Genomic DNA, 18,158 nt, shown 5'->3' with positions numbered 1-18,158 from the left:
AAATCTGTGCTTTAAGTAATAGATTGGAAAGATCCACAACAAATTAAAGCTCATTAAACACTAAGAGTTTTAAACATCCAAACACCACAATACCAGGCTCACACTTGACCCTCATTTGATACAAGCAAGGTATTCTAAGTACATATAGTACGCTAGCTTCTGTGTGAGAAGGAGGGAAATAAGATGATTGTTTTTGAAAAAAGAAAAAGGAGAAGATTAAAACTTAATAAAAATTGGTTATTTATGAGGGGTGGTAAAGGGGCTGGCGTGAAGGAACAGAGATGGAGGCACGACTTCAGCAAATATTTTTATATGATTTGACTCTAGAATATATCAAGATATTGTATGCTCAAAATATGCCATTGCATTTAAAAGAAAAATCAAACCCTAAAATGGAGAATAAATTAAAATAGAGTACCTTGCCAGAAATATATTAGAATAGATTCTAAACTTTTTAAAAAAGGACAAAAAAATTAAATTTTCATACTTTTATATTTACATTGTCATTCTAAAGCCAGTATGTTTGTAGTAGGATGCAGCAGATAAGTAACTATCTTTGTTCCTAGAAATCACTTGATCCTTCATGCACAAGAAATAAAATAGATAAAATTGAAGAAAGAAAAGTATCTTTAATGTTAAATAGAAATGTTAAAACAAACAAACAAACAAAAAAACTAGGAATATCAACTCCCACACACATGCACACTTGTGTAGATACATAAGGGGTTCCCAAAAATTTCAGAGAAAATGTGTATTATGAAAAAACCATGCAGGGATTTCAAAATGGTTTATACCAAAATAAACCTGTTATTTTAATTTCATTTCCCGTTAATTTTTATTTATTCTTTAAAATAATTGCCAGAGGATGTGTACGCTCACCAGAAAGGCAAAAAGAGTGAGAGGGAGAGAAAGTATCCCCCAGCAGGGCACGGTCAGGCTACTGTCACTTCTCCATCTTCCCATCCCGCCGGGACCGTGGGCACACACGCACGTGCACCGATTCAAACTGCAGCCAGCCATGCAGCCTTACCCACTAGGCTACAAGGCCAACCTTCCGTGAACTCTCTGAAGTCTCCTCATGTCCATACAGAGACCTAGATACCACGACACCCCAGTAGCAATGAGTACATCGTATGAGTCCATGAGCCCACACAATGACCAAAATTATTATTTTTTTTAGAAAAGTAAGAAAAAAAATAATAAACTCACTTTTCGCTACTGGAGGGACAGCTATGGCAATTCTTACTCCAAGAATTGAAATCAAAAGAGTAGTTCTTAGCACTTTTTCTACCTTTCTAAGAAAGAACTACAACTTATCACAGTGGATGAGAGAACGTTTTAGTATTACGGAAGAATTGCCAGTATCTCGCCATTCCCAATAAACTAACTGTTTTGGGCTGAGTTCATCAAAGGGCACTAAAACTTTTAGGTGAGAGAGCACTGGAGGCCAGCTTAGTGGAGCGATGGTTTTGTTCAAGCAAAACTGAATCTATGTGAAAGATCACGGGTTTGTTTCCTCCGTCAAATTGGGCACACTGGACATGAACGTCTACCATCCTGGATGACTGGAAAGGCTTGGGGGTGAAGGGCACTATGACATGAGACCCTCCTGAGGGTTCCTGTCTTTCTCTCTCCATCTCTATCTTTATCTTTCTGTCTCTGACACTCATGAAAGAAAACTAAACCTTAAAACAAATGAAAGCCTGTTAGGGAACTGCACAGTTGTGGACACCAAAGTCTTACCCCACTAACACCATTACTTCTTAGTCTGCTTCTTGTTGTTTTTGTTTTTCATTTTCCAGAGGGTGCATGCACTTGCCAGAGACAGTGAGAGAGGAAGCATCTCCCTCCATGAAGAATGCTCACACCACGATCCCTTCTCCTCAATTTCCCCCTCTTCTTTTAGGATTTTGGACACACATGCACACACACTCCATGCATTCTTCAAGCTACCGGGTCCAGACTCGAACCATGTAGTCAGCCATGTGGGATTAAAGCACCTCAATCACCAAACCACCAGTTGGCCCCACAGATGCCATTACTTCTACTGGAGTTTTTTGTTTGCTTTTTTTGTTTGTTTTGGTTTGGTTATTTTTTTACCCCAACATCCAGTTACTTCACCAGTTAAAATCTATTCTTCATGCCTAGGCAAACCGCAAATTTAAACTAAGCTCATATGGGGCCAGCGGGTAGTACGGCAGTAACTACCTTTCTTGCGCAAGTCCGGTAAGTAGGCTTGCACAGGACAAGCACTGGGCTCATGCCCCAGGATCTCCTTGAGCACACTGTGGACACAAACACAAACGCCCATGCCTCAGGCCAGCTGACACTGGGGTGAACTGTGGCATGAAGATCTATTGGGGGATTGATTAGTCAGTCAGTCAGTCAGTCAATCCCTCCCTCTCTCTGAAGGAAAGATATAAATTGTGAAAACTAAATTAAGCTTCTCTAAGCACTTCAGGGTTATTTTCACAGTACACAGGCAGCTATCTCCTTCATGACAAATGAGGCGTGAGGAACACGGCGCGAATGTGCAGGCAATTTTGACTTGAAACTAAAAGCTTTTCCCTGGTATCAAAAAAGTTAGGATGCCATGTCTTCAAGGACCCAAACTGCAAGTAAGCTGGTTGGCTTAGATAAGAAACCAGACTGTCAGTTATTTGTTTAGCCAGGCTTATTTCTGCAGTCCAAATGGCTCAGTGAATATGTCAGAAATTAATTAGCCACCATGAAGGAAGGGTAGCTATTTCTTCTTTGTATTTGGGGAGTGATAAGAACAGTGGTTCCAAGGGTACAGTCAACCACGAAAAGTCTCTCATCGGACTCAAATCTGCAACCCCCAAAACCTCGGGTGGTACAGAGGAAATGACTGGGGGGAAACAGCAGTGCCCTAGGCAGTTGAACCACAAAGCATTTTAAGCTTCTTCTAATCTAGCCGCTTCCCAAACAAGACCTCCTGCCCATACATAATATCTTGTTGCTTCTCACCACACTGAACACCCAACAATTTCTAGCCACAGATAGAAAGGCTCATCTTGGAAACAATTTCTTCTTCCCCTTTCTCTGGCTTCTGTGGCACCTTGACTTGCTCCTGCTGTTCCCTATAATTCCCGTGAGCATAAGAGTTTTGACCCTTGGGACCAGCAGATGGTGTAATGATTATGTCACTGGACTCCCATGTAGTCGACCACAGTTCAAGTCCTGAACCCCGCAGCTTAAAACTCACGCCAGGCACATGTGCATGCATGCCCAAAATCCCAAGAAGAGAATGGAAGAGAAGGGAATGCAGTATGGCCATCCCCCCTGAGGGGTGATTTTATGTTCTGTCTCTTTGTCTCTGTCTCTCCAGCAAGTAGTGCATGCACCTATAGAAAAATCTTTCTCTTAAAAAACAAAAGAGAGAGAGAGAGAGAGAGTTCTCACCCTTCGTGTTACCCACAGCCACCAGATCCTGCAGCCTGCTCCCTGCTGGCATCTTGGCATCTTTCCACTTATCAAAGCCTGCTGCCTCCAAGGCCCAAAGCCACAAACTGCACATGCTCCAGGCACCACTACCTCACAGTGGGGAGACAAGAGCAGGTATCTTCCAGTGATGCGGACCTGGGTGTGGACGAGCCCCATTCAGGTCAGCGAGTTACTTAACTTCCGACGTTCGGGTCCCTCATACGTAAGACAGAATAATAAAACTGACATTGCAAGGTTGTTATGATTTCAGATGATGTCTACAAAGTTCCCCATATAGTACATAAGAAAAGCGTTGGTACTATCGAGGGTCCCAGTAGCAGTTGCAGCATGGTATTAATAGTGTACATTTACCATGCGCCAGAGAGACTTCTAAACACCTGAACGGACTGACTCATTTCATCCTCAGTTGATAATGTCAGTTATCCCCATCTTATAGACAGGATCGGAGAGAGTACTGTCACAGTTACAGCAATAATGATCCTTTCCACGGCCTCCCATCGTCTGCCAGAGGCTACCCTAGCATCCCAGGCTGGCCAACGAGCCTTCTCACAGCCTCTCATCACCTCCCCACTCCTCATGATGCTCAGCTGAAGTTAAATCCTGGCTGTCGGTTACACACGTCAAACTACTAGACAGCTCCTCCTCATTTCTGCTGGCAATGCCCTTCCCTGAACAACATCCCGCACCTCTGCACTCTGCCCACCCGGGAAACGCCTCTTTCAAAACTACACTCTGAAGTCACCTCCTCTCTGACTCGCCCCTGGGATCCCAAGCTTCCTTGGTGGCTTGTTAGTGGGGCTTCCTCGGTACTTTGTTCATGTCACTATTAGCTCTTCGTTTCTTCTCTACTATGTGGATTGCTTGGCTACATGCCCACACCCACCCACTCAAACTGGGAACACACAGGTGCAGTGGCCCCCGTCCCCCCATCCTGACTGCCAGACCCAGCGTCCAGCACAGGCCTCTCAGCCTCATTCGGACGCATACGCCCAGGGGCTTTACGTACAATCTGCACGTCAGTGTCCTCATCTGTGACATGGAAATAAAGTACCACTCACACACAGTACCTAGATAAGAAATTAGAAAATGGGCAAAACATACACAGAACTTAGCAAGCATTTACTAATGAAAAGGAAAAGGTATTACTGCACATCACAGTAATCCTGGCAGACAACCAACAGGATTGTCCTAGACCCGGCAGCTTGAAACTCACGCCAGGTGAGCGTATGTGCACAGACCTCCAAGACAAAAGGTAACACAAACTTAGGGTCCAAGAGCACGAGGCTAAGGCATCCCAATGGCTGCAAAGCACCCCAAAGTAACCCGGGTCGTTTCCCCAGTATACATCAGGACTACCATGTGCGCTGCATTCCTGGAAGTAGTCAGAAAGGCTAAGCATTACGCTAGCCATGATTATGGTAAATACTGCAGCTATTAGTTGGTACGGCAACAGAAAGACTTCTCAGAGGGGAAATTCCCGGAGAACCGAAGTACCAAGTTCTGTTCCTTAAAGTCATATTTCCTAATCTGCTTGAAGACTTTAATTACGGAAGCTGACGTGAGTTCTAGTTTTTCATTTCTAAGTATTTAGCTAGTCTGGTTTAAAGGCTTTCTCCTGGTTAACTCAAAACACTTAAGACAGTTAAACACTCTTCCTCTCTTAAAAATGAAACTTACTTATTTCAGCTCTAAAAATATCCAAAACTAAATACGTATTATTCCTGGTGTGCTTTCCCTTAAGTAGCAACACTCTCCTGCTTAACATTTTCTAAACATCCTAACTACCTATAACCCCTTTATTTTTTCCTGTTTTTTAGTTTTTCTATAAGGCAGGTGCACTTGCCAGAGACGGACAGACAGAGAGGGAAAGTGAGAGATGACCCTTCAGGGGACAGCCATACCATGACCCCTTCTCCTCCACTCTTCCCTAGAGACCCTGAACATACACGTCCAGCATGTCCCCCAAAGCATGGGCTCCAGGACTTAAACCACATGGTGGGTCATTTGGGGTCCAACCCCCCCAAACACTGCTCTACCAGCTGGCCCTATTTTATTCTTTTAGGTCTCCGAGGACTAAGAAATACAGACTCTTCAAGATTTCCTAATTCACCTCTATTTAAAATCTCTGCTCTGGGACCAACAGAGAGCATAAGGGTTATGCGACTGGACTCCCACATGGCCAAACAAGGTTCAAGTCCTAGACCCAGCAGCTTGAAACTCATGCCAGGTGAGTGTATGTGCATGCCCAAAATCCCAAGAGGAGAATGGAGGAGAACTGATTGCGGGGTGCGAGGGGTAACTTTTCACTTTCTGTCTCTCTGGCAAGCATACGCATCCTACAGCAAAAATCTCTCTAAAAAATATAGAGATATATGTTATATATATGATATATATATATATATTACATATAATATACATAGATATAGATAATATATATAATATACATATATATCATATAATATACACACACACACACACATATATATATCTGCTCTGACATTCAGATTTGTACAAGTCAAACATTTCATTACTCCCTCCAAGTTCCATGTGAGACTTCACTCATGAACCCAAACCACCTCTCCCCACTCTCTTGGGTACACGCTGTACTGGCAATGTCTTTGCTGGCTGCAAGCTCTTCAGGGCAGTATTTAATCTACATTTTTGATCGGTAACTCTGCATAGTGATAGTGAGGATCTCTGTGCTGCTTCCTTGCTGCTGTTAGCCCACTTAACTTTAGGAAAAACTCGCTGCAATAAAATCAAACAGCAGTGCTTTATTGCTCTGTTCCAGTGCTGAACGTGGGAACTGAAAATAAAACATATGTTTCTATTACAAAGAAATAAAAGCCATTTCTACTGAAAACACTTTACAAATCCTAAGAACAATCATCAAGACAGCGGAACTCATAAAAACAGCACCAGAAAAGGGTGACACTCGATAGTCAATCTTGCCCCAAATGTGCTGAATGATTTTTTTTTCACTGTCAAAGCCAGAACACAGAACCTATTACTGCAAGTTAATCTTCTCAAGTGTATGCAATTTAATCCAATTCAACACGTATATCTGTGTGCACTTGCTTGGCTATACTGCTTGCTTGGAGTGTGAAACTTGCTACATTACGGCTATGTCTACACAGTCAAATGCTTCCAAATGTACTGTATAACTGCTTATAGAAGCTGAAGACAAAACAGTAAGAGGTGTACCAGGTGTAACCAGGTGAACAGTAAAACAAGATCGGGGCCAGCCCCTATGGTGCAGTGGTTAAGTGCTGTGCACTGAGAAATCGAGCTCATGTAGTTAACCATCATTCAAATTCCAGCCCCAGCAGCTTGCAAAATATGCTAGGTACATGTGTGTACATGCCCCAAATCCTGACAGGTGGGAGAAATAAGGAAAGGGAATTGCAGCACAATCACATTTCATTAGGAGGTGTTCTCTCTCTTACTCTCTGGAGATTGAATACATCACCTGCCAATAAAAAAAAAAAAAAAAAAAAAAGAAGAAGAAAAATTAAACAGGAGGGACCAGCAGGTAGCATGGTGGTTAAGTCACTAAAATCTCACATGGCCAATCGTGGTTCAAGTCCCGAACCTGGCAGCTTGCTTTCTCATTTTCCCTCCCTATCTGTTTCTCTCTGGTGAGCACACATGCCCTATAGCAAATTAAAAAATAATAACAGGGGCCAGCAGGTGGCATAATAGTTAAGGCACTGGATTCCCACATGACTGACCACAGTTCAAGTCCCAGATCTGGAGGCTTGAAATTCAAAATGGAAGCATGTGCATATGTACCCAAAATCCCAAGAGGAGACGGGAGAAGAAGAGACTGCAGTGTGGCCATTCCCCCGGGGGTTGATTTCTAACCTCATGGCCTAGTAGTTAAAGAAGCCACATCCCACATGGCTAAGTGGCTCCAATCCTGGCCCCAGCAGCTTGAAAAACATGCCAGACGCAAGCATGTGTGTGCCCGAAATTCTGTCAGGATGGAGACATGGAGGAGAAGGTATTGTGACATGGCCACACTCCACTGGGGGAATTCATTTTCCCTTTTCTCCCTCCCCTATGGCTCTCTCTGGTGAGTTCACACACTCTCTGGCAAGTCAAATGAATGAATAAATAAAATAGAGAACAAGATAATTACTTATTCATTACAAATGGTAAAATAATAACTCTGCAGTGGAGAAATCTGGTAGACACTGCAGCTCATTTCCCAAACAATCAAAGTTGTCACCCGGTATTGAGACAAATATGATGCGGTGTACTGAGACAACCCTGGCATCACTTCCATGGTGTTCCTACCACAAGTGCACGGTCTGAGCCTAATCATGAGGAACTGGAAAAATGCAAACCAAGGTACATGTCACGGAATAACTGGTCTGTCCTCTACAAAAATATCAAGGACAAGAGGGGCTAAAGGTAGCATGGTGGATTCCAACATGGCTGACCATGGTTCAAGTCTCAGGCCTGGTGGCTTGAAAATCATGCTGGGTGTGTGTTCACACGCACCCAAAATCCTGAGAGGAGAGCAAAAGCGAAGGGACTGCGACATGTCCATCACCCCGGGGGCTGATTTTTGACTTTTCTTCTCTTTGTCTCTTTCTGGTAGGTGCAAACACCCGATAGCAAAAATGAAAGGAAGAAAGGAAGACAGAGAAAGAGAAAAAAAAAATGTATATCAAAAACAAGAAAAAGAAAGCTTAAATAACTATTCCAGATTAAAGACAACTAAAAAGATATGACAATGGCATTATGAACCCTGTACCTGATTGAGGTTGGTAAAACTGATGCCTGGAGAAGAATTTTGCTCTAAATCATCCAACAACTTAGTGGCAGAGCTGAAATAAGACAAGCCCAAAGCTCTTTCCAAGATGCTGGACCTAAGAAATTAGGGCAAACTCCTTAAATTCATACATTTAGAAAACATTTTGGGGCTGGAAATAGTGTGGTGGTTGAAAGGACTGGACTTCCACATGGCTGACCATGGTTCCAGTCCCAATCCTGGCAGTTGGTTTCTAACTTTCCCTCTTTTCTACTCTCTCTCTCTCTGGTCAAAATGAAAATGATAATGATAAATAGTTAAATAAAATAATAGAAATTATTTTTAAAATTTAACTTTAGCCTTTAGCAGTTTTTTGTCCCTAGTTTCTACTATGATAAATAGTATAGTAGGCAGCTGACCTTTATGGATTTAACATTCACAGTTTTAAACACATGTTAACTAAATCATAAAGACCCAAGATCTGTACTACTCTGTAAATAAACCGAGTTTTAAAAAAAATAGAATAATGTGTGTTATGCGGCTTACAGAGGATGAAAAGAACAGATAGTAAATCTAGTCATTATAGGTGCTGAAATACAAATGTTATCTTTTTTTTTTTTTGAAGAGATTTTTGCTACAGGGTGCTTGTGCTCACCAGACAGACAGAGAGAGACATAGAGACAGAAAGCGAGAAATCACCCCCCGGGGGGGATGGCCACGCTGCAATCCCTTCTCCTCCATTCTCCTCTCAGGATCTGGGGCACACACGCACACATACGTGCCCAGCATGAGTTTAAGCCACTGGCGCTGGGACTCGAACCACGGTCGACCACGTGGGAGTTCAGCAACATAGCCATTATGCTAACTGCTGGTCCCCAAATTTTATCTTTTCAAAGGGTAGAAAATAATTCCCCCCAAAACTAACTTATCATAGGGACAAGAAAATTAATGGTAAAAGTAATGAATTTAATAAGAAATCCATGATGCTCTTAGCTAGAAATTGGAGCTATACTTCCCTCCATTTGGCAGGGTAAGTCATGTGGTCCTGGTGGTACATTCGTATATGAGATTTCTTAAAAATTCTTCATAATCTTTCAAAGGATGACAGTCTATTAAACTTCCATTTGTCCTAAGATTGTTCTAGGTTTCAGCTGGAAGAATCAGCCCTGCATTTCTTCTCACATTTATGTAGCAGTTAAAATTAAACTAAATGGCAAATGTATGTGTGCATACATGTATGTACACACACACACACACACACACACACACACTTATTTCTATCAATGTTTTCTCAATATACGCATTTCTTTTTTTTTTCTTTTTTAAGAGAGGTTTTCGTTATAGGGTATATGCACTTGCCGAGAGACAGAAACACAGAAAGCAAAAAGTCATCCCCTGGGGGGATTGCCACACTACAATCCCTTCTCCTCTGTTCTCCTCTTGGGATTTTGGGCACACATGCACACAAGCGCAGTGTGAGTTTTAAGCCAGCAGGTCCGGGATTCGAACCACAGGCAGCTACGTGGGAGTCCAGCAATGTAACCATTATGCCATATGCTAGTCCCTCAATGTAATTATTTCTATCTTATAAAATATTTGCTCCACTGGTGATGCTGGAAGTTTCAAGGATTATAAATTGGGGGAACTCTGAAAAAAAAAAAAGGCATACGTATTCACATTTACACACACACACACATATATATATATATAAATCACATCTCACACATATACAGACATAAATTCACTCATTTATTTAAAAGTTACTAATTATCTTGTATATATCAGGTACTGTCCTAAGAGATACAGTACCGAACAACAACGAAAATTCTCCTACAGTCTATGTTATACCTGGGAGTGGATGGAGACAGATGATCAATACATTAATATAAAATAAAATATCAGATGGTATTAAGAACTATGAAGAAAAATACAGCAGGACAAGAAGACAAAGTGACAGATGACATTTTGGCTATCATGGTCTAACATGGCCTTTCTAGGCAGTGCCACTAAGCAAAATCCACATAAGGGTAAGGGGTCAGGTCACATGGGCCTCTTTAAGTGGGAGGGAGAACAGCACAGCAACCACGACTCAAGATGCCGAGGTTGGAATGTGTGTGCAGACCACGGGTGTCAACTGAAGTAGACATCTGAGGGAGACTGGGGGCACAAGAGGATTCTAAGCAGAAGAGTGGTATGATTTCTGTCCAAATAGGATCGTTCTAAATATAAAACAGAAAATCGATGTTAGAGGGACAAAAATAATAACAAGAGCAGCACAGCTCCCTGCAATAGCACAGGCAAAGGTGATAGTAGTTTGACCAGAGTAGATTTAGAAGAATAAGTTGCCATATTCTGATTTTATTTGAAATATAAAGCTGAGAGGACTTGCTGATAGACTGAACATAAGGTGTGACAGGTAACTTTAGATGTCAGTTTGACTAGATTAAGGAAAACCTAATGGCTTAACCATGGTGGTACAGCGGTAATGAAAATTCTGCAATTCTGGTAGCCATACAGAAGATCAAACTTTGGTTCCCAGGTCGACCTACACATGCTGGGCACACGTACACATGCGTATGATCCTGGCTAGCTGGGAGGGCTGGAGGAAGGATCACAGAATGAAACCTTACTAAAGGTGTTTCTCTCTTTCTCTCCCCCCTTCTCTTTCTTTCCCATCTCTCCCTCTCTCATGAAATAAATAAGCTTAAAAAAAAAAAAAAGGAATATCTAGAAACCTAGTAAAGCATTATTCTGGATATGTCTGTGAGGGTGTTTCCAAAAGAGGTTAACATGTGGAGAAGCCAGATGGTGTCACCATGGTAAAAGGTCCTGAATTCATGTTCCAGAACCTCCCTGAGCATGCCAAGTACACATGCACATACCATACTCATGATGTAAGCCAGCCAATACTGGGCATGAATCATGATGCCTCCCCCACACATCCCCGTGTGTGTGTGTGTGTGTGTGTGTGTGTGTGTGCGCGCGCACATGTGCTTATCATGAGAAAAATAGATAAACAGGCTTTGGGGGAGGGAGGAAATGTGAGTCTGAGATTAGGTAGAGAAGTTTAGCTTTTAAGGTGGGTGGGTACCACTCATCTGCCGGACTGAGGAGTGCTGCTACAGGGTGTAGGAATAAAATCCTGAAGCAGCCAGGGTAGGAGCCTACCCATGGCCATTTCCCTGAAACTATTATGCTCTCCTAGATTTCCGAGCCTATGAGACTAGGGACAGCCTTAAAGATCTCTGAAGCCCCCCAGTCCTTTCCCCTATCATCTTGATGAAATGGCACCTGCCTCTCTTTTATCCATTCTTAACTCCTTTGCAAGCTGTAGATTGGCTGCACTCTCCCAAACATATTTTGCTCTTTACATGGTTAGGCTGAGTTTTCCAGATTTTTCCATTCTGCTTCCCTTTTGTCAACTCCATCTTTAAGTTATCCATTAGCACTCCCATTTCATTTTAACCTGTTGAAAATAACACAACACTCCTTCTACATTTTGCTTAGAAATTTCATCTGAAAATATTCATCACCCCACAAAGTCCTAGGGTATAGACACAATGCAGCCAAGTTCTTCACAACAGTATAACAAGGATGACCTTTTCTCTAATTTCTAATAAGATATTCTTTATTTACACCTGAGACCACTAAAGAATGGTCTTCACTGTGCATATTTCTATTAGCATCCTGGTCACGACCACTTAACCAATTTCTAAGGTGCTACAAAATTTCTCTAGCCTTATCTTCTGAATCTTCTAGGCTTTTTCTATTCTGCTCTTTGGAACTCTTCCAACCTCTACCCACTGCCCAATTCCAAAGCCACTTCCACACTTGCAGGTATTAATTATTAGTAACCTCCCACTTCTCAGTATTTTGTTTTAGTGCATTACATCATTCTAACAGAAATGCCTGTGTCTCAGTGATTTATAAAGAATGGAGGTTTATTTCACTCACAGTTTTGGATGTACAAGGTTAAGGGATAACACTACATAAAGGTCTTCTCATTGGTAGTGACTTTCTGGACAGTTTGACACAGCACAGGGCACGACATTGCAAAAGGACAAGAACATGTGTCTGTCCATGTCTGTGTGTCTGCTCTGGTCTCACTCCTCAAAAACTCACCAGTATCCAATCATGATTGAATCACTCACCCTGATGATATTATCTAATCCCAATTACTTCCCAAAGGCTCATCTCTTAAGTCTCATAAGTCTCTATTCTTTATAAATTACCCAGAGTCAGTGATTTCTTTTATAGTGGACACGACAAACTAAAACATATGGTTTTTGAAAGATAAAAGCTGGGAATGACCATATTGTAACGTTTACTAAGAAGGAGAAGTCTGAGGAAGGAAGAAGTTTAGAGATATTAAGAGATCAAAATTTTGATTCGATATACAAGTTCCAAAATACCTACTAGTCATCAAAGTGGAGATGTCTAGTAACCAAGTGGATATCTAGGTACTGGAAAGAAGTATAAAAAAATACAATAGAGGTAGGTGTGTGTGTGTGTGTGTGTGTGTGTGTGTGTGTGTAATGGCTGACTGACAAAAACGTCAAGAAAAATAACACGGGAAGCAGGGTGAAAAACTTGAACATCATGCTGTATCTACTTCAGCACCATTTCAAAATTGTGTAATGGAAATATATTTCTACAGTAATAAAAAGAGGCATCTCTTTTGTTTTCTCCCAAAATAAAATAGCTGATGAGAGTAGAAAAAAATTAAACTCAGAGAAATATACAGATAAGACTACCTTGAAAATAACACAGAGACAAAAATTGTTAACTTCATGAATTATTGTCTCCCTGTTTTTCATAGATATTTATGTACATAAACAATACAGTGGGGTTTTTTTGTTTTTGTTTTTTAAATACAGTTCATTTTGCATGTTGTTTTGATACATGTGAGGTAATACTGAACTCAAAGGTGGCAGCTGTGGAATGCAGACCATGCTTTGCTTTTAAGTTTTTGTGCTTTTAGAATGAGCTCCACTCTCCCCAAAGAGAAAAAATAAGGGACCAGCAGTTAGCATAATGGCTAGTTTGCTGAACTCCCATGTAGTCGACCGCGGTTCAAATCCCGGACCCAGTGGCTTAAACTCACGCCGGGCACGTGTATGTGTGTGCCCAGAATCCTGAGAGGAGAATGGAGGAGAAAAGATTGCAGCATGGACATCGCCCCAGGGGGGTGGTTTCTCACTTTCTATCTCTCTGTCTCTCTCCGTCTTTCTGGCAAGCACATGTACCCTATGGCAAAAACCTCTCCAAAAAAAAATAATGAGCTCCACTCTCCTGTCCACCAATTCTACTCTTTATACCCCAATTCACTTATCTAGGCCACTGCCTGGCATCTGAGGACACTGCACTCTGTCCCTGTTCATGAGCTTTGTGGTTGGGCTCCACTTTATAACACCATAAGCATGTTTCCATTTACCCAATCTTTAAATGAACAATGTATATAACACACAATCCTATGTAATTCACGTTTCTAATTTAGCATCACAGCTTTTACAAAGCATGTTTTAGCACCACCTCAAGGAGTCATCGTCTACTAACCAATAAAGGGCAAGTCTAACTAACAACAATGTCCCTTCACTTCACTCAAGCAATACTCATCCTGGGCCAGCTTCAGTCAGGGTATCCAGCAAAAATAAGACAGACACAGCCCCTGCCTTTGTGGGCCTTCTATTTCAGTACATGTGGGGAGAGAGGGGAATGACAGATACAGATTTTTTAAAAAATAATATCAGATAGGAAAAAGGGCTGTGTTAAAATAACCAGTGAGAACATTACTGAAAGGGGGCGGGGGTTGAAGGAGAAAGAGAGCCTGCTACTTAGCTGGGTGACCAGAGAAAGTCTCCTGAGGAAATGACATTTAAGCATAAGCCTCAGTGAAGGGCATGCACATACCCTAGAGAAAAGCAACCTAAGTACGAGGAACAGAAACACAGAAGCCCTGAGAAGGAAGACACTCAGCACATGAAAGGGATAAGAGGAGAGCAGTGTGGCTGGGGCACAGGAAGAAGGGAGGGCACGTCATGGAGGACCTCACTGGCCACAGTAGAGAAGCTGGATCTTCAGTTAATTCTAATAAAGTATAGTAATGTCTTAAGTAGAAACACAATAGGACCTGATTTAGGCTTAGAGATCGACATAGTAATTACACAGAGACTACAATGTTAGGGGCAGAAGCAGATGCAGGGTGACCGTTAGGAGGCTGGCTGCGACTACATCCAACCGAGAGAAGAAGGTGGCAGGAACCAGCACTTCAATAGCTGTAGTGGCAAAAGCCGTGCAGATGCAGGATATATTTTGCACGTATTATCAACAGGACTTGCTCATGGGATCTAGCTTCTGGGTCTAGGTGAACAAGGACAGCTCCTCCACTGACACCATGAGCAATTTTCAGTCTCACCACGGCCCTTCTCCGTACTCACCATGCTTAGCTGTCCATAGACGGTACGGCAACAACTGCTTTCAGAATAATGCAATGTAAAATGTAGTGTACTATCTCACTTACCCAAATTAGGATCAGTAGGCTGCCGTTTCTTAATTTTAGCTTCAGAAATAGCAGAATAATAGGCACAAGTCATCTTGATCAGCCATGTTGCTCGAACCATTGGCACTGAATATTTAGCTAAATATGCAAACACATCTTCTTTTTTACTAAGGATGGGAACCTAAAAAGAAATAAAACATTTATAATAATCATATACTCTACTTATAGCTAGACAACCCTAAGGAAAGGGGAAGCAAAAAAAATAAATAAATAGAAGAGGCTGTAAGTTACCAGCTGGCTATAAAAAAGTATAACCTTGATAAATTTTCAAATAGTACATACAGTTAATAGAAAAAGGGAACATTTTAAGCCAATTTTCATTAAGAATAAAGAAATGAAACTATGTTTGGCACAATGGAAAAACACTTTTATCAGTTGTGCATTCTTATTTACGAAACACATTATTTGCAAATTCTCGGGTGCGGAGAGCTACTCATCTTATCAACAGAACAGGGAACAATAATTTCATGACAGTCCTCCAAAGAATTTATCTCAAAATTGGAAGGGCTAGATCAAGTGAAAAATTGTCCCCACTCACATTTTATCCAGGAACACTTTTTTGTATTATGCTTTTTGACTGTAATATTTCATAAGAATAACAATTTCCTGAAAGCTCCTGAAAAGTGCCATTAGCCCAACAGTTAAAATAGAGGCTAAAATGATGGATCAGTGAATCTGCCTAATAAACACTGAGCTAGAAATAGCTGGGTAATTAATTCACTGGTTGAAAATAGGCACTTGAGGCAGCTAATTATTTCTTCTAGACCACAAAGGTATTATACTTTTTAACAAATTAGTATCCCAGTGTACCACTGAATGGCTTGAAAGAGTTAATTCACTCTTATAGAATCCCTCATTAATAATCTATGAATAGTTCATTCATCTATATAATCTATTTATGAATATACATAAAAACAGTAAACAAAGAGTACGTTAGCTGTGACACACCAGATGGAAGCAGCAACCCAGACAGACAAGGATACGCCCTCCACCAGGGATGGCCACCTCCATGCTCCATTCCCGGGCCCTTCCTATTTGCCCATCATTCCCAGACTCCACACTTACAAACTATGATAATACCAAGCCTGTGCATGTCACAGGATGGCTTAACAGTAAAGCAAAAGAATTACAGGTGTCGAAATTATCAGAATGATTATTTTGTTGCCAGTTCCAATAGTCTCTCCATGCCAGCCAAAGTGTTCTCAAGGCACGGACTTAACTCTTTCGGTAGAGGATTCTGGACACCACCAACCGTAGACATCAAGAACCCTGGTGGCTCTGCTCCAAACTCTTGGTCTTAGGTTGGAAATAGACTTCAAACCAGCTTATTTAAACATAGCCTGAAATTTTTATCTTAGCCAAATCCACATTTCTGCAGATTGTTTTACATCATATGTTACAAGTTGGACTATTCACACACTTGATAAAAAGTGTGATCCTGTAAGTGTAAGATAACCATTTTTTTACATTCCCTCTAAAAACAGCTATTTCACCTGGACTTACAAGGAAATACCAAGCTGTCCAAATGCTGAAGGACAAGCTGCCTAAATTGGAACCTGGGAGACGGTGTATCCACACTGCATTTACGGGATAACTGAAGACTTTTGATCATGCACAGTGCCTGCCATGGGTGCTGTCCTCACAACAGAGCACCCAAGACAGAGGCATCTACTGCACAAACACAACTAAAAGGAAGATGAAAGTCCCAGAGGCCAGAACTATAAAGTCTCCTCTCTGCAGACTAGGTATATCTTTAAAAAGGAATACAATGTAATGAGACATTTTCTGAAAATTTAGCTTACAAGGCATATCTGTCATGAAGCACAAGGCTCTGCATTTACTATCATTTAAGTCAAGGAGAAGAAAAGCACAGAGTTATTAAATATTCAGTTTAAGACCTGAGCTGCTACTTTTCACTAGAACAGACAGTACGGTATCAGTGGGTTAAAATTTAAATGTCAAGATCAGGTCGCCTCTCATTCAGGCAACCAAAAGGTGATATGAACAAGGCCTAAAAACAGACAAATGCAAAGAAAAGTTAGTGTCTCCAAGGAATTACTACTAATAGCTTCTTTCATAAATGCCTAAAGGATCTGGCTTAAACAGCAACTGACAAGAGAAAAAAATAATATTTGAACATGTGGAATGTTTAGATGAATAGCATAGAGCTTATATTACAAGGCAACCCTCTAGCCAGTGGCAGAACCCTACGAGAACGGGTAACTCAAATGGAGGGCTTCAGAATTCAGAAGAACATGGGTGAAGGAAGTGAAAGAAGACAAATGCTGAGGGCTTTGTCGAATCTACTGTTTGGGCTAACCAATAAAGGCAAAAAAATGTTTAGATTGACTAAAGTATGACTTCTTTAAGTGATAAGTTCCTTTGTTTTTCCTTTTCAGGAAAAAAAAAATTTAAATTCAAAAATCTGACTTTAATTTGTATCTGAATCTAGCAATCACTGCATCTCTCTCTATCTGGTTTCTAATCCAAGATAGAGCTGTGTCTAAGTACCACCCAAAAAAAAAAAATTAAATTAATCACCCCTAGCATGTGCAGGGTTTCCATCCTGAAACGGGCTGTCTACCTACCAGCTTTTTCCCTGAGAACTCATTACCATCAGCATCCTGTGTGCTAAGCAGGGGCAGAAACCAAAGAAAATCCCATAGAACAAGCATTGGAAGACAATCGCTAGAAGCCAGAAGTCTCCTTTTCCAGACCGATCTATAAGCATGACTGTGGCTGAACACTCAGAATGCTGTGAAGTTTTATAGTAACAAAACAACAACAAACAAAAACAAAACTCAGGTCCAGAAACATGATCCATACCATAAACACACACACACACACACACACACACACACACACGAGCTCTAGGATAAGAGCTAAAAGATGAGTCGGGTTTTGGCAGGTAAATCAAGGTTTTCTTCTGCCTTTAGCCCTCTCACACACGAATATTGAAAATTAAAGAAGTGCTTGAACTTTTTAATAGAAAGAACATAGAAAGAACATACAGAGTATGTAATCCTTTATCCAACTCTGAAAGAGCTTTCACCACCTCAAGAAGATGATATGCTCAGGAGGGATGGTGAAAGACTCAGAACACCAAGAAATGAATACTTCAAGGTGTATTCAATGGTTTTATAAAGAAAACATATTTAAGTTTGCAAAGAATTAATGTCAGGGCTTACCTGAGGAACACCTGACTTGGCCAGAGGCAGCTCCTAATAAAGAAAGAAGAACAATAGCTAATACACTGCACCACAATTTATGCTCCTCCTAAGAGACAGAGATCACTACACCCCAGACAAGGGCATTCAATCCTCACCAGTACTCACTTTCTGGAAGCATCAAAAAAAAAAAAAAAAAAAAAAAAAA

The 18,158-nt window shown here is 41.2% G+C and overlaps 1 protein-coding gene across 1 annotated transcript in view; it reads right to left on the bottom strand.

The window, feature by feature from the left end:
* Positions 1-18,158, bottom strand: part of MED12L (mediator complex subunit 12L) — a 393,053-nt gene that overhangs the window by 332,894 nt on the left and 42,001 nt on the right. Inside the window, exon 4 of the mRNA XM_027772371.1 lies at positions 14,745-14,904. Coding sequence (XP_027628172.1) covers positions 14,745-14,904 — 160 coding nt within the window. The remainder of the gene's footprint in view (positions 1-14,744; positions 14,905-18,158) is intronic.

Source organism: Tupaia chinensis, unplaced genomic scaffold, assembly GCF_000334495.1.
Source record: "Tupaia chinensis unplaced genomic scaffold, TupChi_1.0 Scaffold000272_1, whole genome shotgun sequence".
Taxonomy (NCBI): Eukaryota; Metazoa; Chordata; class Mammalia; order Scandentia; family Tupaiidae; genus Tupaia; species Tupaia belangeri.
The sequence above is the reverse complement of the archived record's forward strand: the minus strand, read 5'-3'. Positions and strand labels throughout refer to the sequence as shown.